Below are 22664 nucleotides of genomic sequence, written 5' to 3'. Positions count from 1 at the left end.
TCAGTATTAGTGTTCAAAGTTCACTGCCGAAATTTGATACTTCAAAATCATGTGTGTCCAGAATTATCTGCGTTTAAATGTTGAAATGATGACTGGTCAATTTAAGATACTCTGAAGACACTCTAAAATGTGAGTAAAATTCCTAGTTTGAGATATTTTTAAAGGAATTATACAATTTCCGTACATTTCTAGTACTTCTGAAGACTATGTACATATTTTCAAGACTCAAATCAATGCCCCCAAATGGCACACCTTTAAAATGTACATATATGCTGTTCAAAAATAGAAAACAACAGCCCATGTGACTAATTAACAGATTCCTTTAATACATTTTTTTTTTGTTCTTCACAAAAGGCATCCTACATGTAGCTAAGAATATGCAAATATGTGTGATATATCTTCTACATATTATGCTCTCTATGAATTGAAGAAAGCTTCAAATGCCACTGGACTAAAAGCTGTTAAATAAATAATGTTCCCTTTACCCCATAACTAATCTATTGTCTTTCTATCACTTCTTCAGTAACCATAAATTTGTTGAATGTTACCATCAATTTCCAAAAGCATGGAAAGATAACCATTAGTGTCAATCTATAATGGTTACCAATGACATTAATTCAAGGTAACCCTGAATTTTTCGATTTTTTCCAAGATATTTCCACCATTGATCAGAAAATTTTCAATTTGAATTTGAAACTGTACAAAGGTTACCATACAATTATAATATGTCAATAATTTCATTGCAAAAAGCTGAAATTTTATTCTCCACAGGTTACCATAGATGGTCACTTGGTTACCATGGATGGTTACTTGGTTACCATGGATGGTTATTTGGTTACCATGAAGTATAAATGCTGACCAACAATGTAAACAAAGCAAAGCAAAGCGAGGTAACATTGTCAACAGCAAATCATCCAAATGAGTACTGTACACTTAACACATATACATTCTAACAAAAAAGAGTTATTTGTCCAGGTCAAAAGGGTCGATCATTCAACTGATCTGAACTAGCTGTTCTACCATGAATACTTAAATCACCAACAGATCGACGACTCTCCTGTAATAAAGATAGGAACGGTTATTATCAAGTGAATCAATGAGCAAAGGAAATTACCATGTATCATGATCAGAAAGTCTTAAAGAGCTTGGAGTTGAACCTAGAGTGCAACTGGCCACGAACACTACCAGGAGTAAGACTAAGAAGCAGTTTGACAAACTAATGCTTTGAACAATCTTGAAACAAGAACTCGACCATAGCTTGACCATGATTTCAACCAAGAGATTGGACTAAATACTCAATCAAGACCTTGACATAAAACAATATTACCCCTAAAGTCGATGAAGGAAGACAAAATGGTGGATCCCAATTACCAATGTACCAAATTTCGGGGATAAAAATACACAAAAATATATGTATAGTAACCAACCCTTCTGTATGGAGCCCTTTTAAGAGTAAAAACTGTGCATTATAAACTTAATTTACTTACATGTAATTTATCTTCTTTATTACTAATTATATTGAGAACTGACATGGAACTTGCTCTTTTCATACTGAAATAACACCAAGAACTAATATTAACATAAATACAAAGCAATGGATACCACTAATATCACTAACTTTGTGACAATACAATAATACAACACATTAAAACAACAATTTATTTGAATAATTCTACAAAATCACATAACACCCACAAAATATTTCTATATATATATATTTAACCTTTCCTGATAATTCATGTAAGGATGTGGCTGTCTTCAGAAAAAATTATGAATCAAAATCGGACATCTAGATTCTTATGATACAATGGAAGTTTACAGACTGATGTGACTTTCATGGTCTTATTTCTCAAACATAGTAATATTACTGCCCTTGTAAATATTAATATCGATCTGAACAAAGATCTTAATTCTGAAAATGTTACCGAAAGTTGCTATTAAATAATATCAGCTAGGAAAAATCTTAATGTTTACAAGAATGTTATTAAAATTTGTTGTTCTGCCTATGATAATTCTACATCTCTGTGTCAAGGAGTTTCAATAATTGAAGATATAACTAGAAGAGGGCATAAATTTCCACATTATGTAATATACATATATATAGGGTATTGGTTGCAAGCTGAAAATTTAAAGCTGGATTCCTTATTTGGATAAACAAGCAACTGAAGCATGGTATAAAATATCATTCGGATATGTTTCATTAAATCTCATTTGTTTCTAGATTCATTTTCTTGAATATTTTGTTTATATCTATCATAAGTATAAACTATTGAAGTAAAATGGGAACAGCACAGCAAATGGGGAAGAATGGGTAGATTTCTTTGATATTTTGTCTTAAGAAAATTCTTTAGATTATTTTATCTTTACCCTATTCAAAAAATATCTTTTGAACATTATTTGATAAATTAATATCTAAGGTGAATATAAATTTCATGCTAAACATGGAAAGCATAACATTCAAAAATACTGTGTACAAAAAAATTTTGTTTGTGGAAATGCTTGGTGCTCTGAACAGCATTAGCAGGGTGGTGATGGCAAGGGCAGATAACTGCTGACCAACCTTTGATGCTGGGATGTCATTCCTTTTATATACCAACTTAAACTACGTAAAAGAGAAATAACTAGTAGAAATAAAAGGTGCCATAGATGTTAGAAAATGCTGGAATTTTTCTCAGAGCATTGCATTCGTTCACATGAATTCTTCCGAAGAGAATTGCTTTAAGGGAAACATTTTAGAAAAAAACATAATTGAAAGTATGCTCAAATAGCAATACATATTAAAGATTTGGATCAGAATTCTGAAAGCAAAAGCTCTGAGAGAAGTTTTAGAAATTCAGACATTCTCAGAAAGAAAAGATACTAACTAAAAAAAAGAAAACTCACAACTATCAATAAGGCTAATAATATAAAGAAGGAAATAAAATAAAAGTAGAGGAAACTACAACTACTCTCACAAACAAATTCTTAATTTGTGACAAATATTTATAAGCAGTGATTGAAGCCATTTTCCAAATTAAAAGGTCACCCCCCACCTGCCAGTCTTTAAAAGGATTGTTTTTCTTATCTTGTGTCTGCAGCATGAGATGAGTTTTATCACTGAATTCCCTCTCAAAATAGATATTGCAAAAATTGGTGTTCAATTTCCTTCATCATTATGTTTCAGTTGATGATGTGAATATATCGTGGGTGACCGCTTGAAACTTCGTAATGCCATATTTGGTCATTTTGACTTTTTGGTACCATTAGTAAGGTTCTAAAATCATGGATCTTGTGATCAAATCCTCTTATTCTTAGCTTGATCGTAAATAACCAAAAAACCACCAATTAAATAACACGTATATAAATAGTCTTATATTATACGAGGTTCAATGTTCCTTTTTCTGCAGATGAAAACAAAAACCTCATATACTGTACTATTATACAAGTTATTGGTTGAATAGGCCAGAGTACTCAAATTGTTATACGAGATTTAAATTTTCAAAGAATGAAAACCACAAATAGCAGTAACAAAAATAATAAAAAAGATTTTAACACAATAAGCATCTAGTTTTTTGTGTTTTTCTCGAAAAGTAATTTCGCGTCATATATAGTTATAGGAGGTTTCAAGCGGTCACCCACAATATTCATAATAACCAATGAATTAACAGAAAAACTCATGTCTAATTAAATTTCAGCATTATCTGAGAAATCTAAAAGGTACAGTAATTTGTATTATGTTACTTTCAAAGCTCATGTTTATATCCAAAATCAAATTATTAACAGAAAAATAATTGAAAGTGACTATTTTCTTTGCAATAGTGTTATTAGTGCATCACTAAAGGCTTCATGCACTATATATATGTTTACTATAGTTTTACCCAAACTATATACAAATTCATTCACCAACATCAATATTTATTCATAAAAATATTTTTTTTTCATGTTATTGCAGTGATTAATATGATTAATATACACTTTGTTTGTCTGCTAAATACAATTATAAGTTTCTTTTCAATCTGCAATCAAATGTGACATTATGAATGTTTTTCAGCCTTAAGTTCTGCTGTAATGATTCCTGAAATCTGTCAGCAGAAAACTCATAAAAATAGTGGTTGTTTATTTCACAAAATTCAAAAGATCTAGCTGAAATAATGGTATACTGGTAGAAATAGCTAAACATAAAAAAACCTTATCTAAATAATAAGCTGAAATCTGATTGGTTGAAATTGTTGTCAAAAAGAAAGATGGAGGATATGAATAAAGGTCAAGGCTAAATTTCAGATCACTTACCTTCCAGAATCATCATCAACTGGACCCTTTCCTTTTAATTTCTGCACCAATTTGGCACTGCTTCTTTTAATGGAAGCTCTTAGCTTGGAGAAGGAGCCACTACGCCTTAATTTGCCGGTCTGATAAATGTTAATAGAGTAGAGTAGGAGCAAATAAAACACATATTTATATTCTAAAACTAGTCATTCTTTAGTTCCAGGAATGGTGCTTTCTTTATCTTTCAATCAAAAATCATATGAGCCAAATCAGAAATTTCAAATTAGTTTTGGTCATTTTTAACTTAAAAGGATGCTACCTCTTAGAATGGACATAAAATTTCAAGTCTCAAACTTAGTTTTATGGATTTATTCAATCATTCTTTTGATTCTTTTGAATCCACTGTCCATTGATGAACAAAGACTCATTTTAAGCAAGTCTAAAAATTTCTATTTTTTGGTCATCGTATGAGGTAGTATACCTTTAAAGACAGCATAATAATGATTTATCAGTTTTTAATTTTTAACCAAGGACCTTATGGTGGCCTTTATAATTCTTAAAGGAATAAATTTTGAGATGGCATAATTCCTGCTAATACAATTGGAATAATTGAGCACAATTCCTGAAACATGAGAGTGAGTCTGTTGCCAATTTTTTTTATAAGTAAATAGCCAATTTTTAAATATGGATCACACTTAATACCATAAGCATCTATCGAAAACACACACAAAAGCTTTCCCAAACACCAAGACAATTTTTTTCAAGTCATTTGGCAACAGACTTCTAAAATTAAAAATCCAAGCATATAGTAAAGAATTGAAATAAGAGTGTGCATGCTAATTTAATTGAAAAAAAAATATCACATTTAAAATTCATTCAATAAAAATCACATAATATTTTTTTAGTTTTTTTGTTCTTCAATTTTTTAATTTGTAAAGTTTTAAGATGATTTAAGATTGCAATTAATATCCAAAAAATATCATATCTACTTTTACCACTAAGGCTAAGCTAATATCGTACATATAAATCTATCAAAAATAATTTTCTATAACCAAAACAAAAATAGAGTGCCGACCACAAAAAATAATTAGATTTGTTACAGTAATTTAAGTAATAAAAATTTCATTAGAATCAAAAAATTTCGGCAAAATAGCGTCAGTCATTTTTATCATAAAGCAATATGTTTGTAAATAACATAATTAATAAATGATTAATTAGTGTTTCTAACTCAAATTCTTTGATATAACAAAACTACAGAAATTTATTTCTAACAAAAGCTACAAAGCTAAATTCTAAATTCGGAATTGATCAAACTGAAATGTAGACATAACATTGTATTAAAGTGATAAATGATGTTGATGCTATTTTACCGGTGAATAATAATCAGAAGAGAGAGGGTGGGGGTTATTTACCACACCATGAGTATACGAGTCAAGATATATAAGGTACTAGTAATGAGAACTAACTCAGTGTAATCCAGACAGGGTACTATGTGGTCAAAAACAAAAATAAGTGAGAATCTAGACTTTGTTTACAGTGTAGATAATAGAAAATAAACAATCTAGATTGAATTTTGTATACTCTATTCTATATATTGAAAGCTTTGAAAGTCCATGCCAGACGAGACATAAATTCTGACAGTTTCAAGACACCCTTTTCCTTGCAGGCACCCAAATTATCCATTCTGTCATTCCAAAGGCAGATAAATTAGCATAGTTTATGTGAATTCACTTCATTCGGTGCAAAAATTTGTTTCATTTTGGTTAGCATGATTAAGTCACAAGTATTTGGATTTTGGTAGTGCGTAAAACTGGACAAGGATATATAAGAGTTTGACAAACAAAGAAGAAGCAATAAAGGCCCCTGTCGTGGCATAGAACACTGAGATAATTCATGCAAAACTACATACAGAAAACCTTCCAACCAACATGTACGAATATTATATTATAGTGGGAAACAAATTTCTTTAAAATCACCTTCAAATATATCTTACAGAATGTCATTAAAGTCCAATGAAAATGACATGCAAAATTTAGATATATATATATATGAAACACCAAGTGCATCAAATGATAAAAATTTGACAAAAAATGAACTAAAAGTAAAAAAATGATAAAAGGGATTGGAGTTTATCTGAAATCATGCATGTCCCTCTATTATAGAAAATTTGTCCATCTCCACTATAAATAATAGTAACTAATGATTGTTTACTGTCGCTGGGAAGGTTTTCGCTTGACTCGTACTCACCCCCTCTCCTGACCATTCAACACCGATACTCACTTCGTCATCACCATCATTTTTATCATAGGACACGCTATCCACTGAGCCCCGTCTCGAAGATCTATCTCTACTACTAGATCGTTTTCTTTCTCGCGGTGAATGGTCTTTAAAATCATTTCCTAAATCTGTGAGCTTGGTAGTTTTCACAATGTCCAGGGCCTAGCATTAAAACCAAAAATCTTGTTTGTGTTTTTGTGTCAAAAGTTGATAAGAAGATTAAAATGTGGAGTTAATGGTATAGTAAGGATAGATATAATGACAATAATATGGAAGAGAAATTCCCAAAAAACCAAGAAATTAGTTGGAAAATGAATAAAACTAAAGAATACAACAGGAAAGCAACAAGCAAAACAGAAGCACAGCACTCACATTCCATTTTATCAGACATTGGCAAATTAAGTGACTCAAATCAGAGTCCAATAGTGACTCACATGGAGTCCATCAGAGACTCTTAAAGAGTCCAATCCAGAGTCAAGACTTTCCAAAAATATTGGAAAATTAGTGATCCCTTGATGAAGCCTTGCCTTATTCTTTATCATTGTATAAGGATTAAATTGGAGGAAATAATTAATAATGGTTCGTTAGCATTTGAAAACGCTTCACCCACAGTGACCAGAAGAGTTCCCCAAAAAATTATGGACACGCTATAAACATGTAAACATAAAATCTGAAGAATATATTATGAGCTCTAAATTGTGGTGTATATATTTCCAAACTACCAATAATCATTCCTCCCCGTAAACACTGACCTGGGACATATCCCAACACCAAAATAATAAGCTACTTTTCTACTAAATAGAAGTTAAGCTATAAAACACAGAAGTTGAAAACGGTCTAGGTACAGTAATAGTAAAACAGAGAAGCATAGTCCATTTGTTGGATCAAAATATCTGCAGGGTCAAAATTTGTACTAAATTAAGTGAAGGGAGGCCTTTAAAAGATTGACCATTCAAGTGAAAACAATTAGGCAAAGCATGAAGTCTGTATTCTGACTTCAATTCTGAGAAAAAAGTGAGAATCTAAGATATTCTGAATAAAGTGTGATGCAAGTGCTGGGTTGAGGTATAGTGATTATCAAATTTTAAATTCTGTGATTTTAATCCCAAATTGGTGAAGATTCTGGAACATGTGGCGGTAGCCTTAAAGATGTGATAATATTCAGGAAATGGTAACGCCTTTATTTAGATTTTTCAGAAAAAAAATTCAAAATGTACTCACGTTTTTCTTTGATCTCATAGCACATTCTTCTAGAGTTTCTGCGGCTTCATATTTCCCTTGTCTACGGTATAAAGCTCCTAAATTCTTTAGGGTAGTGGTTACAGTTGGACTGAAAAATAAGAATAAGCATAAAAATCTCTGGAAGTCTTGCTATTACAAAAAAATGTGCAACAGATTTGAAGTCCTAGTGGTTTTCACAGAAAAAACAATCAAATTCTAAGTGTCATAAACCAAATTTTGAGTATTTTTATTCCAAAATAAATGAAATAACACTGGTCAGAAAAAAAGACGAAAATCCTCAAAATAGAGAAAGTCTGGTATCCAAGAATATATTTAATTACAGTACCTGTCAACTTTAGCTGGTGCTTTATGCCATCCACCATAATCAGGAGGTGGTGCTCCATCTTTATATTTACCCTAAAACATACAGACAATACATTATTAATCTACCATTATTAATTCAAAACCATAAAGAGATTGTAGGGAATTAATGTCAGCTAAAGCACTGGCTATGGAATGTATGCTTTCTTTCAGAAAGGTTGAAATGCTTGGTATGATATTGGGGCTGGGCGATATTAGTTCAAGTTGATATCAAGATATTTACTATTCACATATCACAATATCGGTATATATTGTGATATTTCTTAAGTTTGTTTTTTACTGGTGTTTTATACAAAATGTTAATGTTTTTCTATGTAAAAATTTTAAATATAAGAAAAAACAAGAAATATCTGTTAAAAACACTCCAGCCCTGAATATCATGAAAAAACATCTGTTTTAAAATTAATTATTATTTTCAAAATATAACAATTACCTTATTTTCTTCTCTTTCTTCAGCTCTCATCCATATTGGTTTATTATCACCTATAATAGAGTTTAAATACATAGTAAATAAATCACAGACACATCTTCTCGATTTCATATACATTTTTTTGGTCCGAATAAAATACAGCCTATAGCTCAGTTAACAGACTTTAATATTTAAGAGACTCCAAACTCTAAAATAATATCATAAATAACTTACCTTCTACTTTTCCAAATTCTTTTTCATGTGCTCTGGTTAAAACTTCTTTATATAGACCTTCAGCTTGTTTGTATTTCCCTTGTTTTAAATATGCTGATGCCTAATATATGTGATAAATTCATTAAAATTCCATTCATCGTGTTTTTATGGTTAAAATTCAACTTAACAAAAAATTTTTTTTTTTTTAAATATCAATAATATTATGTTCCAAGAAAATATTGCAAATAATAATCATTTAATAAGTTAAAATTGAAAATTTTTATCTTAGAATACAATAAAATTCATAACACATTCAGCATAAATATCAAAGTCCTGTTAACTAATTTTAATAACTGGTGGGATATTTTGGCAGAAATAGTTGCATTACATACTGTGTAAAAAAAAAGTTAGTAAAGAATTGAAACCCTCACCATGCCAATAGAAAATTAGTAACAATTTTTAAGATAAAGTATGCCTCGAAAGATTTTCGTAAGAAAGAACTATTCATATACAAGTATGATTATGAAAATTTGATCACATGCATATCAAGTATATTCCATTTTTCGCAAGATTATTGTCATCATGATGGGAGAAATTAATCTCAACAGCATTCCTGTTAATTTGCAGGCAGTCTTGAACAGTGCATGCCAATTCTTACCAAATTATTTTGTGTTTTGACAACATTAGGATCATCTGGACCTAATCTTTTCTTGTATATTTCTAAAGCTCTAAGATAATATTTTTCAACCTGAAAAACCAACAGGGCAGTGGAGAAAACATGCAAACAATATTACAAACTAAAATATTGAAAAAAAGACAATAAAAATATGACTTGGGGAGGCTGCACACACTTTTATCTGTCCAAAATTTGGTTTTAAGATAGTAGAATTTCTGAAGTTGACACATCATTATAAAGAGATATGAAAATGAAAGTAAGCTAAGTTTTAAACCCTAAAATGATATTAACCCAAAAATATAGATCATTTTATTTTCTGCAGCTCAGTATTATAAAACGTTTATCATTGTCATCATTGTACAAAATGAAACATCAATAATGTCATTAGCAAAATATTTCAAACTTTCTACATCTAAAATTCAAACTGACCAATTTTTCAAAAAGAAATTTTGCCAATGATCAACAGAAATTTCTAAAAGTTTTAAGGAATATGATCCAAATTTTTTTTTTAATACACTACCCATATCACCTCTCAGATTGGAAAAATGACACTGGATTTGTCAGAAATTAAAAATTAAATACTGATTTCTCCATCGAAGTACTAGGGTGACATTCAATTCAATTACAATCTTGTAATAAGGTCAAGATTCAATCAAACTGCTCTCACTTCCGCAATCATATTTAATATTTTAAACAGAAGTCTGATTTCAATTCTGATAAGGGCTGCAGGGAGCAGATTTTGAACATTAATTACGCAATGATATAACATTAAGCTGGCCAGTTTGAATACAATTAGTCACACATATTGATCTTGATGCATCATGACAGAAAATACCTACAAGTTGTGGACGCTGAAAAAAATGAAAATTGGAATTTAGTTCAAGATGTCAAAAATTTCTCAAAAGGTTTGAACTGCAGAAAATAAAGAAGTGAAAATAAAAGTAGGTGAAAGTGATTACTACATTTATTAGTATATACTACACTGAAAATTACAAAGTGAAATGGGAGAAAAAATTACTAACTACAACGAATAAGATACACAATAAATACATTTATAATGACACTGAAAATATATGGAAATATATGGACCTTCTTGATAGGAACCAAGAAAAGAGGTTCCTGCTTTTTTTTTCAAAATCTAATGTCAATGCCAAAATAAAAGGTTCACAGAGCCAAATGAAAAATTTGTTTTTCCAAAATTTCAATACAATTTCAGCAATCAAAGAGTAATTTTTTTTAGAAGCAAATGCTTTGAAGCATAGCCTATAATATGACACACGATTTCCAATAAAAGAGTTATACAGGCTCTATCTACTTCAATATACTCTATAAATGTATTTAATAAGTTAACAACATCTATCTATGTATAAAAGAAAATTAAGATGTGTCTGTAAGGAAGTGTGTACAGCCTTATTTCCCTGTCATCACCTAGTTCTACCCCACTTAAGCTTACCAAATTGTTTTTAGTTTTGGCAACGTTAGGGTCATCTGGCCCTAGTTTAGATTCGTAAATCTCAAGAGCTCTCTGATAATATTGTTCAACCTGTAGATGTCCATAGTAAGTTTGAAATAAAATAGGTTTTATTATTTATACATGCATTAAATCACACAAAAAAAGGGGACATTTTGCAGAATTTGATTTTTACACCACTTTAGCTATAAATTTCTCAGCTTTCCTGGCCAATTTCATTACTATTGATGTAAGCGCTGACATTTTGTTCCGAGGTTGTACTTTCAATTTGCACTTAGTCTATTAAAGGAATCGTTCCAATGCTTACATTTTTTATGAATCCTGAATTTAATCTTACCTCTTCATATTTGCCTTGATTTTGACATAATAGTGCCAAATTATTCAGTTGCTTAGCAACATCAGGATGGTCTTTACCTAGTACCTAGAAACACAGAATGTAACAAAACCATAAGGCATCGAGTATTACAAACCAAAATCAATTATATATTCTGTATTATTATTAAGTGATGAAATATATCATGAAAAAGAGAAAATGATCAGATTTCACTGAAAATATTTTGTGTTTATCTTCCTTTGTTTTGACCTTACTCAAGTTAGAATTTCCACTCAGAATGAGAACAAGTTATATATTTATTGAGTAAATAAATCAAAGAAAACCAGCAGAACTGAGTTCATACTTACCTTTTCCCTAATTTCTAAGGCTCGTTTACATAGAGGTTCAGCATCTTTATATTTACCTCTTTTACCATATAATACAGCTAAATTATTTAATGTAGCAGCAACCTACAACAAATATCACATTGTTAACACTCATCATCAGAATCACTGTTATTATCATGATGTTTCAATTCTTAACACAAAATATAATTTCACCAGCTGAATAAAATATTTCATAATCCAAAGGAAAAAATTGGTATCTGAAAATAATTCAGTAAATCGGTCAGAGAATGTACTTAATAATTTTTTTTCGTATATTCATATATATATAAATTTGGAATTCAAAAGTGGTTTAAAAGCCTTAAGTGTATCAATGAAAGAAATAACTTTAATCATTCTCATTTTACAGTGATAGCATTTCCTGAAATTCCAGATTCCAATTTGGTATTTTGATTAGTTTTTCAGGAACATTGGTAGGGTATGAAAATTACAACGGTACCAAGAAATGCTACTTATAGTTGAAACACATACAAAGGCTTTGAATCCTCTTAAATAGCATAATACAACAACTGTACATTCAGTTTTCAATCCCAAGTTGAAGGAATATTTATTGTTACATTATAACCATGCAGGAATGAAAATCTATGTGATCGAACATACAGAATAGCAAGAATAGAAATAGGCATGCCACTATTAAACAATATCAGATTCTATTAATTGGCATTTTCTTGCTTAAATTCAGTCAGTACATTTTCAGGATTTAAACAACATCTATGATGACTAATACAAGTTAAAATAAATCAAAAGTGCAAATGTTTATTAAAACATTCATAATCCCCCACTATGGAAATATAAAAGGCAAAATCATAACACCAAGTGATACACAAACCCATCGAAAAAAAAGCAAAAGCATATGATTCAACATCATGAAAATCTAAAATTCTCAAAATACATGTCTCTTTTGAAATGGTCCATATTGTCTATATCTATCAGCCAAATAAAAAAATGACAAAAATTCTCAGTCAAAGCAAAAAATGTCCAAATTTATCATTAAATAAAATGCCGTTCTTTACCAGTCAAAACAAGAAATGTCCACATTGATCAGTCAAAACAAGAAATGTCCACAATTACCAGTCAAAATAAAATATGTCCACATTTACCAGTCAAAATAAAATATGTCCCCATTTACCAGTCAAAATAAAAAATGTCCACATTTACCAGTCAAAATAAAATATGTCCACATTTACCAGTCAAAATAAAATATGTCCACATTTACCAGTCAAAATAAAATATGTCCCCATTTACCAGTCAAAATAAAATATGTCCACATTTACCAGTCAAAATATGTCCACATTTACCAGTCAAAATAAAATATGTCCCCATTTACCAGTCAAAATAAAAAATGTCCACATTTACCAGTCAAAATAAAATATGTCCACATTTACCACTCAAAATAAAATATGTCCACATTTTACCAGTCATAACAAAATAAATTTACTGAAAGACCAATCCAAACCACACCCAATTTAGAACTTGTGGCTGAACATGAATATAGGGTTCCATCTACAAAGTACGGGTAAATAAAAGACCCACCACATGCAACTATACACCAGTGAGCATGCTACGCACAATACCAAGATACACATAGAAAATAAAATATCGTGCGTTCAAGGTGTCAACTCACGGCTGGATGATCCACTCCTAATGTTTTCTCTCTAATGAGTAACGCATCATTTAAAAGATTGGCAGCTTCTTTATATTTGCCTTGGTCTCTGTAAACAAGTTATATATGAATATCAATATATGGGTATAGTACATAGAGAAATTCTGATAGGTTTCATATTTCATCATTTGGTTATCCAATCTAGAAATAATTCAGAAATCAGAAAAAAATTTTGATCTACTCATGAAAAAGAAATTCTGTGGTACCATAGAATTAAGATTTATTCTACCTATGGGTACATGATATGTCACAAAGGTCTGAAATATGCAAAAGGAAATCATTTTGATTGAATTTCACTCCCTATTTTTTTAAATTATCTCTTTAATATGTTCCAAATTTTCAACAAGAATGACGAGTTTCATTTGAAAATTATACTTCAATTTTGTAAGTTGAATAAACACCAGAGCTTTGCAGCAGAAAAACAAAATTATTCAAACCAATTTCACAACTGATTAAAGACCAGAATCAATAAAATTCCTCCACGCATTCAGTCTGGAATATTGATTTCTTACTAATTCTAGATTAGATAACACAATCAATGATAAAACATGTATCGAATAGGAATTCACATGGGAAAATGGCAGAGCGACTTTGATGAAATATAAGGAAATGAGTCAAGAATTTGTGGGTCAAGAACTGGGCCATGGATTTTAGGGTTGTAATTTTATAACTTTTATAAATTATAACACTAATTCAGACTGGAAGTGTTGAAACAATGTCCAATAGGCCAGAATTACAGTCAAACATTACTGTACTTCAATCAGACAGACCAGCTAAAGAAGCCAAATCAACAATCCTTCATGAACTAACAAAATCTTTGATCATTAAAAAACAATTCATCATAGCCAAATCCAAATGTGAATTGCTCATTACTCTATCAGAATTTCTCCTCTAAATTAATAAGAGAAACTCACTGCAGGATGATTTTTACCCAATGTATTTTGGCGAATTTGTAAAGCATCTTGAAGAAGATTAGCTGCCTCTTTATATTTGCCTTGATCTCTGTAAGAATAATATTCTAACATAGCCATGTCTTGGCTCATTTCTACAACCAACTGACAAATAAAATTCAAATGATTTGAAAAACACTGGGTAAGCCTTGTTGCTAAAATAAAAATCTTGCAGAAGTCAACAAAAAAGCTCTTCCCAACAGAGGTAAGAAAAGTCTTCTAATAATATTGATTACAGACTTTTTACTCCTCACATATTGAAGAGCTTAACTTAAGCCACAACAAGGAGCTTCCAGTGTAATATTTTCTATTTTTAACATAATCAATGACTGATATGGAAAGTTACTATCATGATCTAGAAGAAACTGATTGATTTAAAAAATATGTACAATGTGCTCATGTCACAGAGCCTAGAGATGAAGTTGACATTTCAAGTAAGTCTAGCACAATCCTCAAGAGGCTACACTATTTATGCAAGATCATTAAGACCTTTGAAAGGGCTGTCAGTAAATTAAGTGGAGAGATAAATGTGATTGGATTATAGAGAAAATTTTTGAATAAATTTGAAATCATAAGGATCTAGATTTAACAGATATTTTGTATTTTTTCCTACCTGTAAACCAGAGCTAAAATATTTAACATAGTAGCAACATCAGGGTGATCATGCCCACTATTTTTTTCTAAATCTTCTAAAGCTTGTTTACATAATGGCACTGCCACCTCATATCGTCCCTGCGATGCATACTGAATGACTAGATTATGTAATGTTCGTAGCCGAGCTGGAATTTCATAACCACCACTTGCCGCTTGGGCCATTGCACTTGGTTGTGTCGGAGATAAAACTGTAAGAAATAATATATCGGTCTTAAAGTCATATACTACCATTTTGGAAATAAGTACCCTTATGCACGGTCTCTATGCTGCAAAATTATAAACTTAAACTATATTGAATTTTTTTTTCATTTGACCACAACCCTTCTACGGTTGTGCTGGGGATCACTCCAGTTATACAACCAAAAATATTAAGACACCCATACCTTCCGGTTGTGGCCCATCTTCATCATCATCTGGAAAACCTAAATCTAATGATTGGGACGATTGTTCATTTACTGTTGATTCTTTTTCCTCCACTGACTGTTGCTGAAATCAAAACATCATAGATGAAATGTTTATCTGATATTGAATGCTTGTATAAGCTTAAATCTAACAAACATCTTAGTTCTAACAAAACATTCCAGATACCAATTACCCCTTCGAGCATTCCACAAAGAGTAATCTATAAATCCTTACCATATTTGGATCCATGGAATCATATTTCTTCATTTCATTCATGAATTCTAAATGTTTCTTTTCTTCTTCTAGAGCTGCTGATTTCTGTTCACTTGTCTGTAATTTCTGCTGTGCTGTAGCCAACTCATCACGTAACCACCCATTTTCATGACATAATCGACGAACTTGGGCCCGTAATTTTTGTTTCTCAGCTTCAACATGTTGTAAATGATTAGCTAATGCCATCATTACCTGGTTTTAAAAAAAACATATCTTTTAGGACAATAACTAGTATTTGTTTGCAATATCAGTTTTCAAATTCAATTTTCCAGAGAAAAATCAATATAAGTTAAAACATTAACTTTAAATGCAGAACTAGAAATTTCATATTTTTCTTAGGTTAACTGCACTCCCCATCCAAGTTACAGTCAAACAAATAAAAAAGTTTTTTTTCAATTCTTACCTGTGCTTCCCCTAAACCTAAATCTATCATTTCTGAAGATTTCTTTAAAATATTTGTTTTTTCTTCCACCAGGTTTGTGTCTCCATTTTCTTTTTTAATGGTTTTCATGGAAGTAAGCAGACTGTTGAGAATTTGATGATGTTCATTTTTTAATGTTTCTAGACCTTGTATAACAGTTTTAGTGTTGCTCACTATTTCATCTTGTGTCAAGGCCGTCATTTTACCAATTTCAGTTATTTTCTTTCTGTAATATAAAAAGATTTAAAATAAATGATCTGTTTTAGATAGAAAATGTGTATAATCTGTTTTTTTAGATCATCCATAGATTTAAACATTGTGTTGTCATTTATCCATAGATTTGATTATTGTGTTGTTACCTTTCTATAAATTTGAATATTGTGTTATCAACTTGTGTTGTCATTTATCTATAGATTTGATTATTGTGTTATCAACTTGTGTTGTCATTTATCTATAGATTTGATTATTGTGTTATCAACTTGTGTTGTCATTTATCTATAGATTTGATTATTGTGTTATCAACTTGTGTTGTCATTTACCTATAGATTTGATTATTGTGTTATCAACTTGTGTTGTCATTTATCTATATATTTGATTATTGTGTTATCAACTTGTGTTGTCATTTATCTATAGATTTGATTATTGTGTTATCAACTTGTGTTGTCATTTATCTATAGATTTGATTATTGTGTCGTCAACTTTCTATAAATTTGATAAAATTGTTTTTTTGTGCTTGTTGATCCGAAATTTGCTAAAACAAGGTAAATTTCTAATGATTAAATATTTTAACATAGAAAAAAGAAATTGGATTCCTATTTTCTTAAGATTTCAATTATATTCTAATCATGAATAATAGTTCCAGACACAAACATCATATTAATATAGAATTTCTTAATAAGTTTGATGTTTACAGAACTCAGTTAATTTAAATTATACTGTCTGGGTTTTTTCTGCTATCTTATTTCTATTTGCTCAATATTTCTATATATTTCATGCACAAAAATAGAAATATATTTCCATAGTGCTCTTAATATTTAACAGAGAAAATATGTTGATATTGCATATAAAGAACATTGCAAACTAGGTTTTGGAACCGAAGAACTGAGACCCTTAGTGCTTTTGAAGATATAAATTCATAAATTGCACTAAATTTTCAAAAGAATGCTGCCCTTGCAAATTTTCCCTCATTGGGAAGTGGTGTATGATAAAGGTTGAAGCAGTAGGAAAGTGGTGTATGATAAAGGTTGAAGCAAAAATGGCTACTCCCATAAGCTTATTTATCATAAACAAATAGACAATGTCCAATAACTAATGGCACCGAACTGACCATTATCAGGAACAAGAGAGAAATATGTCAGGAATGTATGATAATCAATGTATATATAATAGAGGAATATTGATAAGAAAGGACTATATTGACCTAGCATACACTGGTAACCAGTATAAAAATATTTTGAAGAGCGTAACTCAATATTCTCCTCTAACCAGACTTCTAATGTCATTATTGATTTCACTATCAAATATTCAAGCATTGTAAAGAGAGAGAGATAGAGAGAATAGATATAAAAGAGCTATAGATAGTTTTTAGCATAAACATGTCAAATTTATAATGCAACAAGATAATATATTTATAACTTACGTTAAGTACATTCTTATGCTATATAACACCCAATTATACCCCCAAGGCATTTTAACATTTATCAATCTAAATATTCAACAACTTTAATCAAATTTAATCCATATATATTACAGAGTTTAAGATAAAGTTTTAATGTTATTTTAATCTGGCTGTAAATTTCATTCTTGAAATGGGTTGAATTCTTTTGTTTTTTTAGAACCTAAATTTCTCTAAATTGTGTGTTGACAATTAATTTCATGGCTGGACTCTTATATTCCTTTTACAGGGATTCCCAAATTTCTAATCAAAAATATTAGAAATCAGAAATGTTAACAAATAACATTGTGTGCTCTGCATTAAAAGATTTATGTAAGTCAATAAGTACATGAGTGTGTTTTTATAATCTAGAATAAATTTATATATATAAGTTATTATATAAATATTAACATGTTGTAGGGATGACAGATTACTAATTACACTATAATTCGTGAGAAAGCTAGATACTAGGTAACATCTACTTTCCTGTATAAAAGAGAGTAAAATAAAGTCACAGATTAAATACAAATATTCATGATTTGATTTCAATTTTAATTCTTAGAATTAGGCATATAGATCAAATATTACTCCTTACGTTTCCTGGTCTTGAATCATGAAAACCACAGATATCTTGCCTAAAACTGGAATGGTGAAAATAGAAGCTATAGATACCTCCTAAGTGTTCCATTTTTAGCTTAACACAGCCAGGATTGCCTTGTGATTATATTTTCTTTATTCAAAAGCATTGAAAATTCTCACTGAATTACATATTATGCATATAGTATGAATGTTACTTTACACCTTATGAACATGAAAGCAATCTAATGTAGTGTAATATAAAAAATATGCAAGTTAAAACCTGACAAATATCATAGCAATTAACCAAGCATTTAATTTAACAAGCTCAACCAAATTGAATGAATGACGCGGAATGAATTAAAATGTCGAGCAAAAAATCAAAGAATGGTATAATCCTGCATCACTAAGGAAAATACATAAATATTGCATAAGTATACTTGGCAGGATTGAAACAATCTCTCTTAGTCAGGTACTACCAACCAAAAATAAGTTGTGGGCATTTGCTGGTCCGTTGTTTGCAAACAAGTGAATCTTCATGTTCAACATTCTACTTCTGAACACAGGGAATGCTTTGTGTCGTGGTATATTATGGGAGATTTTTTTTTGATTCTCAACTGTCTAAGGATTTTGATTCGACCTGCATCACTGAGATAAAGAATCTAGGTTGAAATTTCTATCACCAAGACATATGCCGGGATTGAACTCTGATCTTAGCTAGCAGTACCATCTCTGCTCTTTAAGTTTTCTAAAGAATCTCTTTAGAAAAAAAGACCAATAAAAATATCAGTTTAAGTAGCTATGATAACTATAATGGAGACTTTTTCAGAGATAATATGGAACAGTCTGATTACTGGCAGATTATTCTATCATTAGTAAGTCTGCATACCAAATTCTTTAATTTCCCATTCATAAGACAGTGATGAACTAGTAACCCAATAAAATGATTATAACTAAGTAACACTCTCACAACACTAGATAAACTAAAAATAAAAGCAGGCCATACCGACTGTCTCAACAAAAATTCCCCCATTGCCCACTTCTCAATCTCAATATGGTGCAGAAAATAATTTTATATCAATTATGTTATAGAATAAAGAACGTAGCAACAACAGAGCATAAAAGAAATTGAAATTTGTTGACCTCATCCAACTTAGAGTTTTTTTATATTTCATAAACACCCTTTTTTATGGTTTGTTTATCTGTTTATCCCCCCCCCCCCCCCCTTACCCTCCTGAAAAGAATTTTTAGAATATTAAACTGAATTGAAATGCTGCAATTCAGCTAGAGGAAGGCATTTATATAGACCCATTACATTCTATTGTAAACCAAAATAGAAACTAGCTTCAACCAGCATAAATAAGTTTCAAGCTCATATCCCTCCCTATCTCCATCCTCCTACCCCACCACCCCTTCAATATGTACCTTGTTTAAATTAACTGTTTCCAACAGCTTAGAGAGAGTTTCTATAGTTGATATAGACACCTATTATTCTTTAACGGCTAGTTTATGCCAGTATATGTACATTATTCCCCGACTTCATTAATGATTCACTGTTCTCTCTCCAGCCTCCAACAACACGATAACATTGATTTTCTGTCTGATGTTTCTAATCATTTTATAGTCACTAATTGTCTCAGTCTTATTCTACATCAACTATTTTTATTACTTATACTATATAGTCAATCAACATAGGTTATACTAACCAGTTCAGCAATCGGTACTTATAACAATGATGACTAAGAATAAAGAATGCCAACGGAAATTTTGCATTGACAGAAGTATTAGTCTGCTATTTTTCAATTTTCAAGTGTTAATGGCTTTTTAATGTGCACAACCTTTCTCATACCACTTCCCAACTGCTTCAACCTTTATCATACACCACTTTTCAACTGCTTCACTAGACAAGAAAAACCTAATTGAAACCTTCATCTTGACCTATGCCAGACCGTTCAGTTTGCGAGCATACAAACTTCTCTCATTGAGCCAGTATCTTTTTTCTTTGTGGTGAAAAATCCTCAAAAATTGGTTCATTACTAAAATTCATGAGCAACAACACTTTGATGACACACAAATTCTTATCAACATAGTCACGAAAGAATAGGTGGAAAAGACATTTAACTCAAAAAATAGACTTTAACCTCTCTGACCCTGATCATTCTCAAAATAACATCTGTGTTATGATTATTAATTGATAGCCTGGAAACCTGTAAACAATGAAAAAAAAATGCCAATTTTTCCAACTTATCTCATTACTAATTCTGATTTTAACTACCGGTATGTGAATTGTACAATGAAATTAACAATAAATTTTTGGGGAAAATGTGGGAAATATTAAAATGTCATTAACAGCTATGTGAACTCTCCAAATAAATGCATAGCAAAATATCACACTAATTCTGATATAAACTATGTGAATTGTACATTGAAATCAACCTGTTTCTCATGAAATTGGGGGAAAATATGGGAATGTGATAAATATCATTAACAGTTATGTGAACTCTCCAAATAAATGCATAGTCGTGGAGTACCTTTGCCAGTGCTTGTAGAGCATGCAAAAGTAATCATTACACTGGAACTTAAAGAAATGATTTATCTGTCTGTACATTCCTTAAATTTTCTCTATGTAGATTTACCACATAATAATTATATTGGATACTTCCAAGAATTTATAACACATTATAAACAAAGTCATTGCCAACAAGGTTTCAATAACAGTTTCCAAAGATTTCTTTCTGGTTCACTACTAACTATATATAACATTTAAAAAATAATAGTTTGGTTTCATTTCGATGTATACTAACAAGTAGATTAGTTAAAAAAAATATATTTAATTTCCATTTCACCGTATCAGTATTTTCTAGTGAATTGTTTTTTGATTGTATGCCAGCAGTACTTACACTAGATAAGAAATACCTGAAAAGAATGTGTGATTCTATTAATGAATTTCTTTCACCATGTTTCTAATTAAAATAGAGACTAAACATCTTATTAATATCTCAATGCCACCAAAGCATTTAATTTAAAAGAGAACCTAAAACTAACAAATAATCTCTCTTTATCAAATTTTAATGAGAACAGTTTAATATCAGTCAAGTCAAATTTTATATTGCATCCTTTTCCTGCAAAAAGCAAAGTTATGATTGCATTTATCTGCCTTGACTTTCCAACTTTGTTTGGGTTTTTTTTTTGACACAATATACAATTTATCTGTGTCAGGTGATTAACAGTGGATTACACACAATTTAACCACAGAGTTGACTTCCTTCTAAGAGATTAACACTATAAAAATTTGTAGTAATTTTGTAAGTATATAATGTAACAGGTCACAACAACACATAATTTCACCATCTTATAACAAATGTTTCCCTGAAGTATTCCCTATAAACTTGAGTACTGTTATTAGTAATATCAATTATTCGTATTGTATCCTTGATATGTTTTAATGATTTAGTCAATATGGAGGCAAACACTCATACAATCAAAATACTTGTTTTATAAACAATAAATAATATCAATATGTTAAGCTGTTTATAATATATCTTTCATGTTTATGTTTTGGTGGTTGAAAATACTACCATTTTAAGTATTTATAAGCTTAAGGGTGAACGTACAAGAACAGACTCTTGTCATGACTTTCGCCGACCAATTGTGAGCACAGAAGGAGACAAAAAATCTTCAGTCAGTCTACGATAATCACATGCCCATCATGCAATTGAAAGAAATGAATCTGATTGGATGATGACGACGTCTTGCAGACAATAAAATAATCAGCGATAAACATCAAACTTATTTGGTATTATATATCCTGTCTGCAAAGCAATGTGTTGTGGAGCGTTGTGGATGTGCGGGCACACACCAGAGTTTATTAGAGTCAGCGACAAATATCAGCAACCAAGACTCTTTGTCTGCCCCCACTTTTAGGTGATCAAACCTAAAAAACCATGAATAGCCTAAAATTAGCACCTGTACAGGAAACTTAGATCAATTTCAAAGTTTTCATTAGCCAATCAAGTTTTGAAACATGAATATTAAGGTACAAGGGAAAAAAAAACTTCTATATTCTAGATTTGTTCCTTTTGGAAATGTTAAAATAAAAAATAAGACTGATATTTTCCTCAACATGTAAGCAATTGCCAGAATATCCTAGTGTTAAAACAGCTCACAATTCCAATACTTTGTTCTTGCCAACACATGTATACAGACAGGTAAGTAAATGATACATATTACATGTATAAGTCATAGGTAAAGGTGTTTCACAGGTCTATACTAAAACAGATGAACAGGATATCACAGCTGATGGTACAATGATGTATCTTTTAGATTATATATAACAGCTGGTGATCTATAACTCTTATTTTTAATTTCAAACTTTCACTTTACTACACCTACCTACATTTTAAAGAATTTTAGGTACGATATATTAACAAATCAACTCACTAATTTCTGAAGTAAATTTGA

General features: G+C 30.4%; 1 protein-coding gene across 1 annotated transcript; it reads right to left on the bottom strand.

The window, feature by feature from the left end:
* Positions 1 to 6441: 6441 nt before the first annotated feature.
* LOTGIDRAFT_132171 (hypothetical protein) lies at positions 6442 to 16207 on the bottom strand (the record flags this gene model as incomplete). The annotated part of the gene is made up of 13 exons (XM_009066588.1): positions 6442 to 6684; positions 7744 to 7852; positions 8090 to 8160; positions 8558 to 8607; positions 8768 to 8867; positions 10876 to 10965; positions 11231 to 11314; positions 11575 to 11676; positions 13235 to 13322; positions 14837 to 15065; positions 15261 to 15357; positions 15514 to 15744; positions 15956 to 16207. Coding segments are annotated over 13 exons (1746 nt in total), but the record flags the coding sequence as incomplete, so codon positions are not given.
* Positions 16208 to 22664: the final 6457 nt, after the last annotated feature.

This window comes from Lottia gigantea, assembly GCF_000327385.1.
Source record: "Lottia gigantea unplaced genomic scaffold LOTGIsca_78, whole genome shotgun sequence".
NCBI classification, from domain to species: domain Eukaryota; kingdom Metazoa; phylum Mollusca; class Gastropoda; family Lottiidae; genus Lottia; species Lottia gigantea.
The sequence above is the reverse complement of the archived record's forward strand: the minus strand, read 5'-3'. Positions and strand labels throughout refer to the sequence as shown.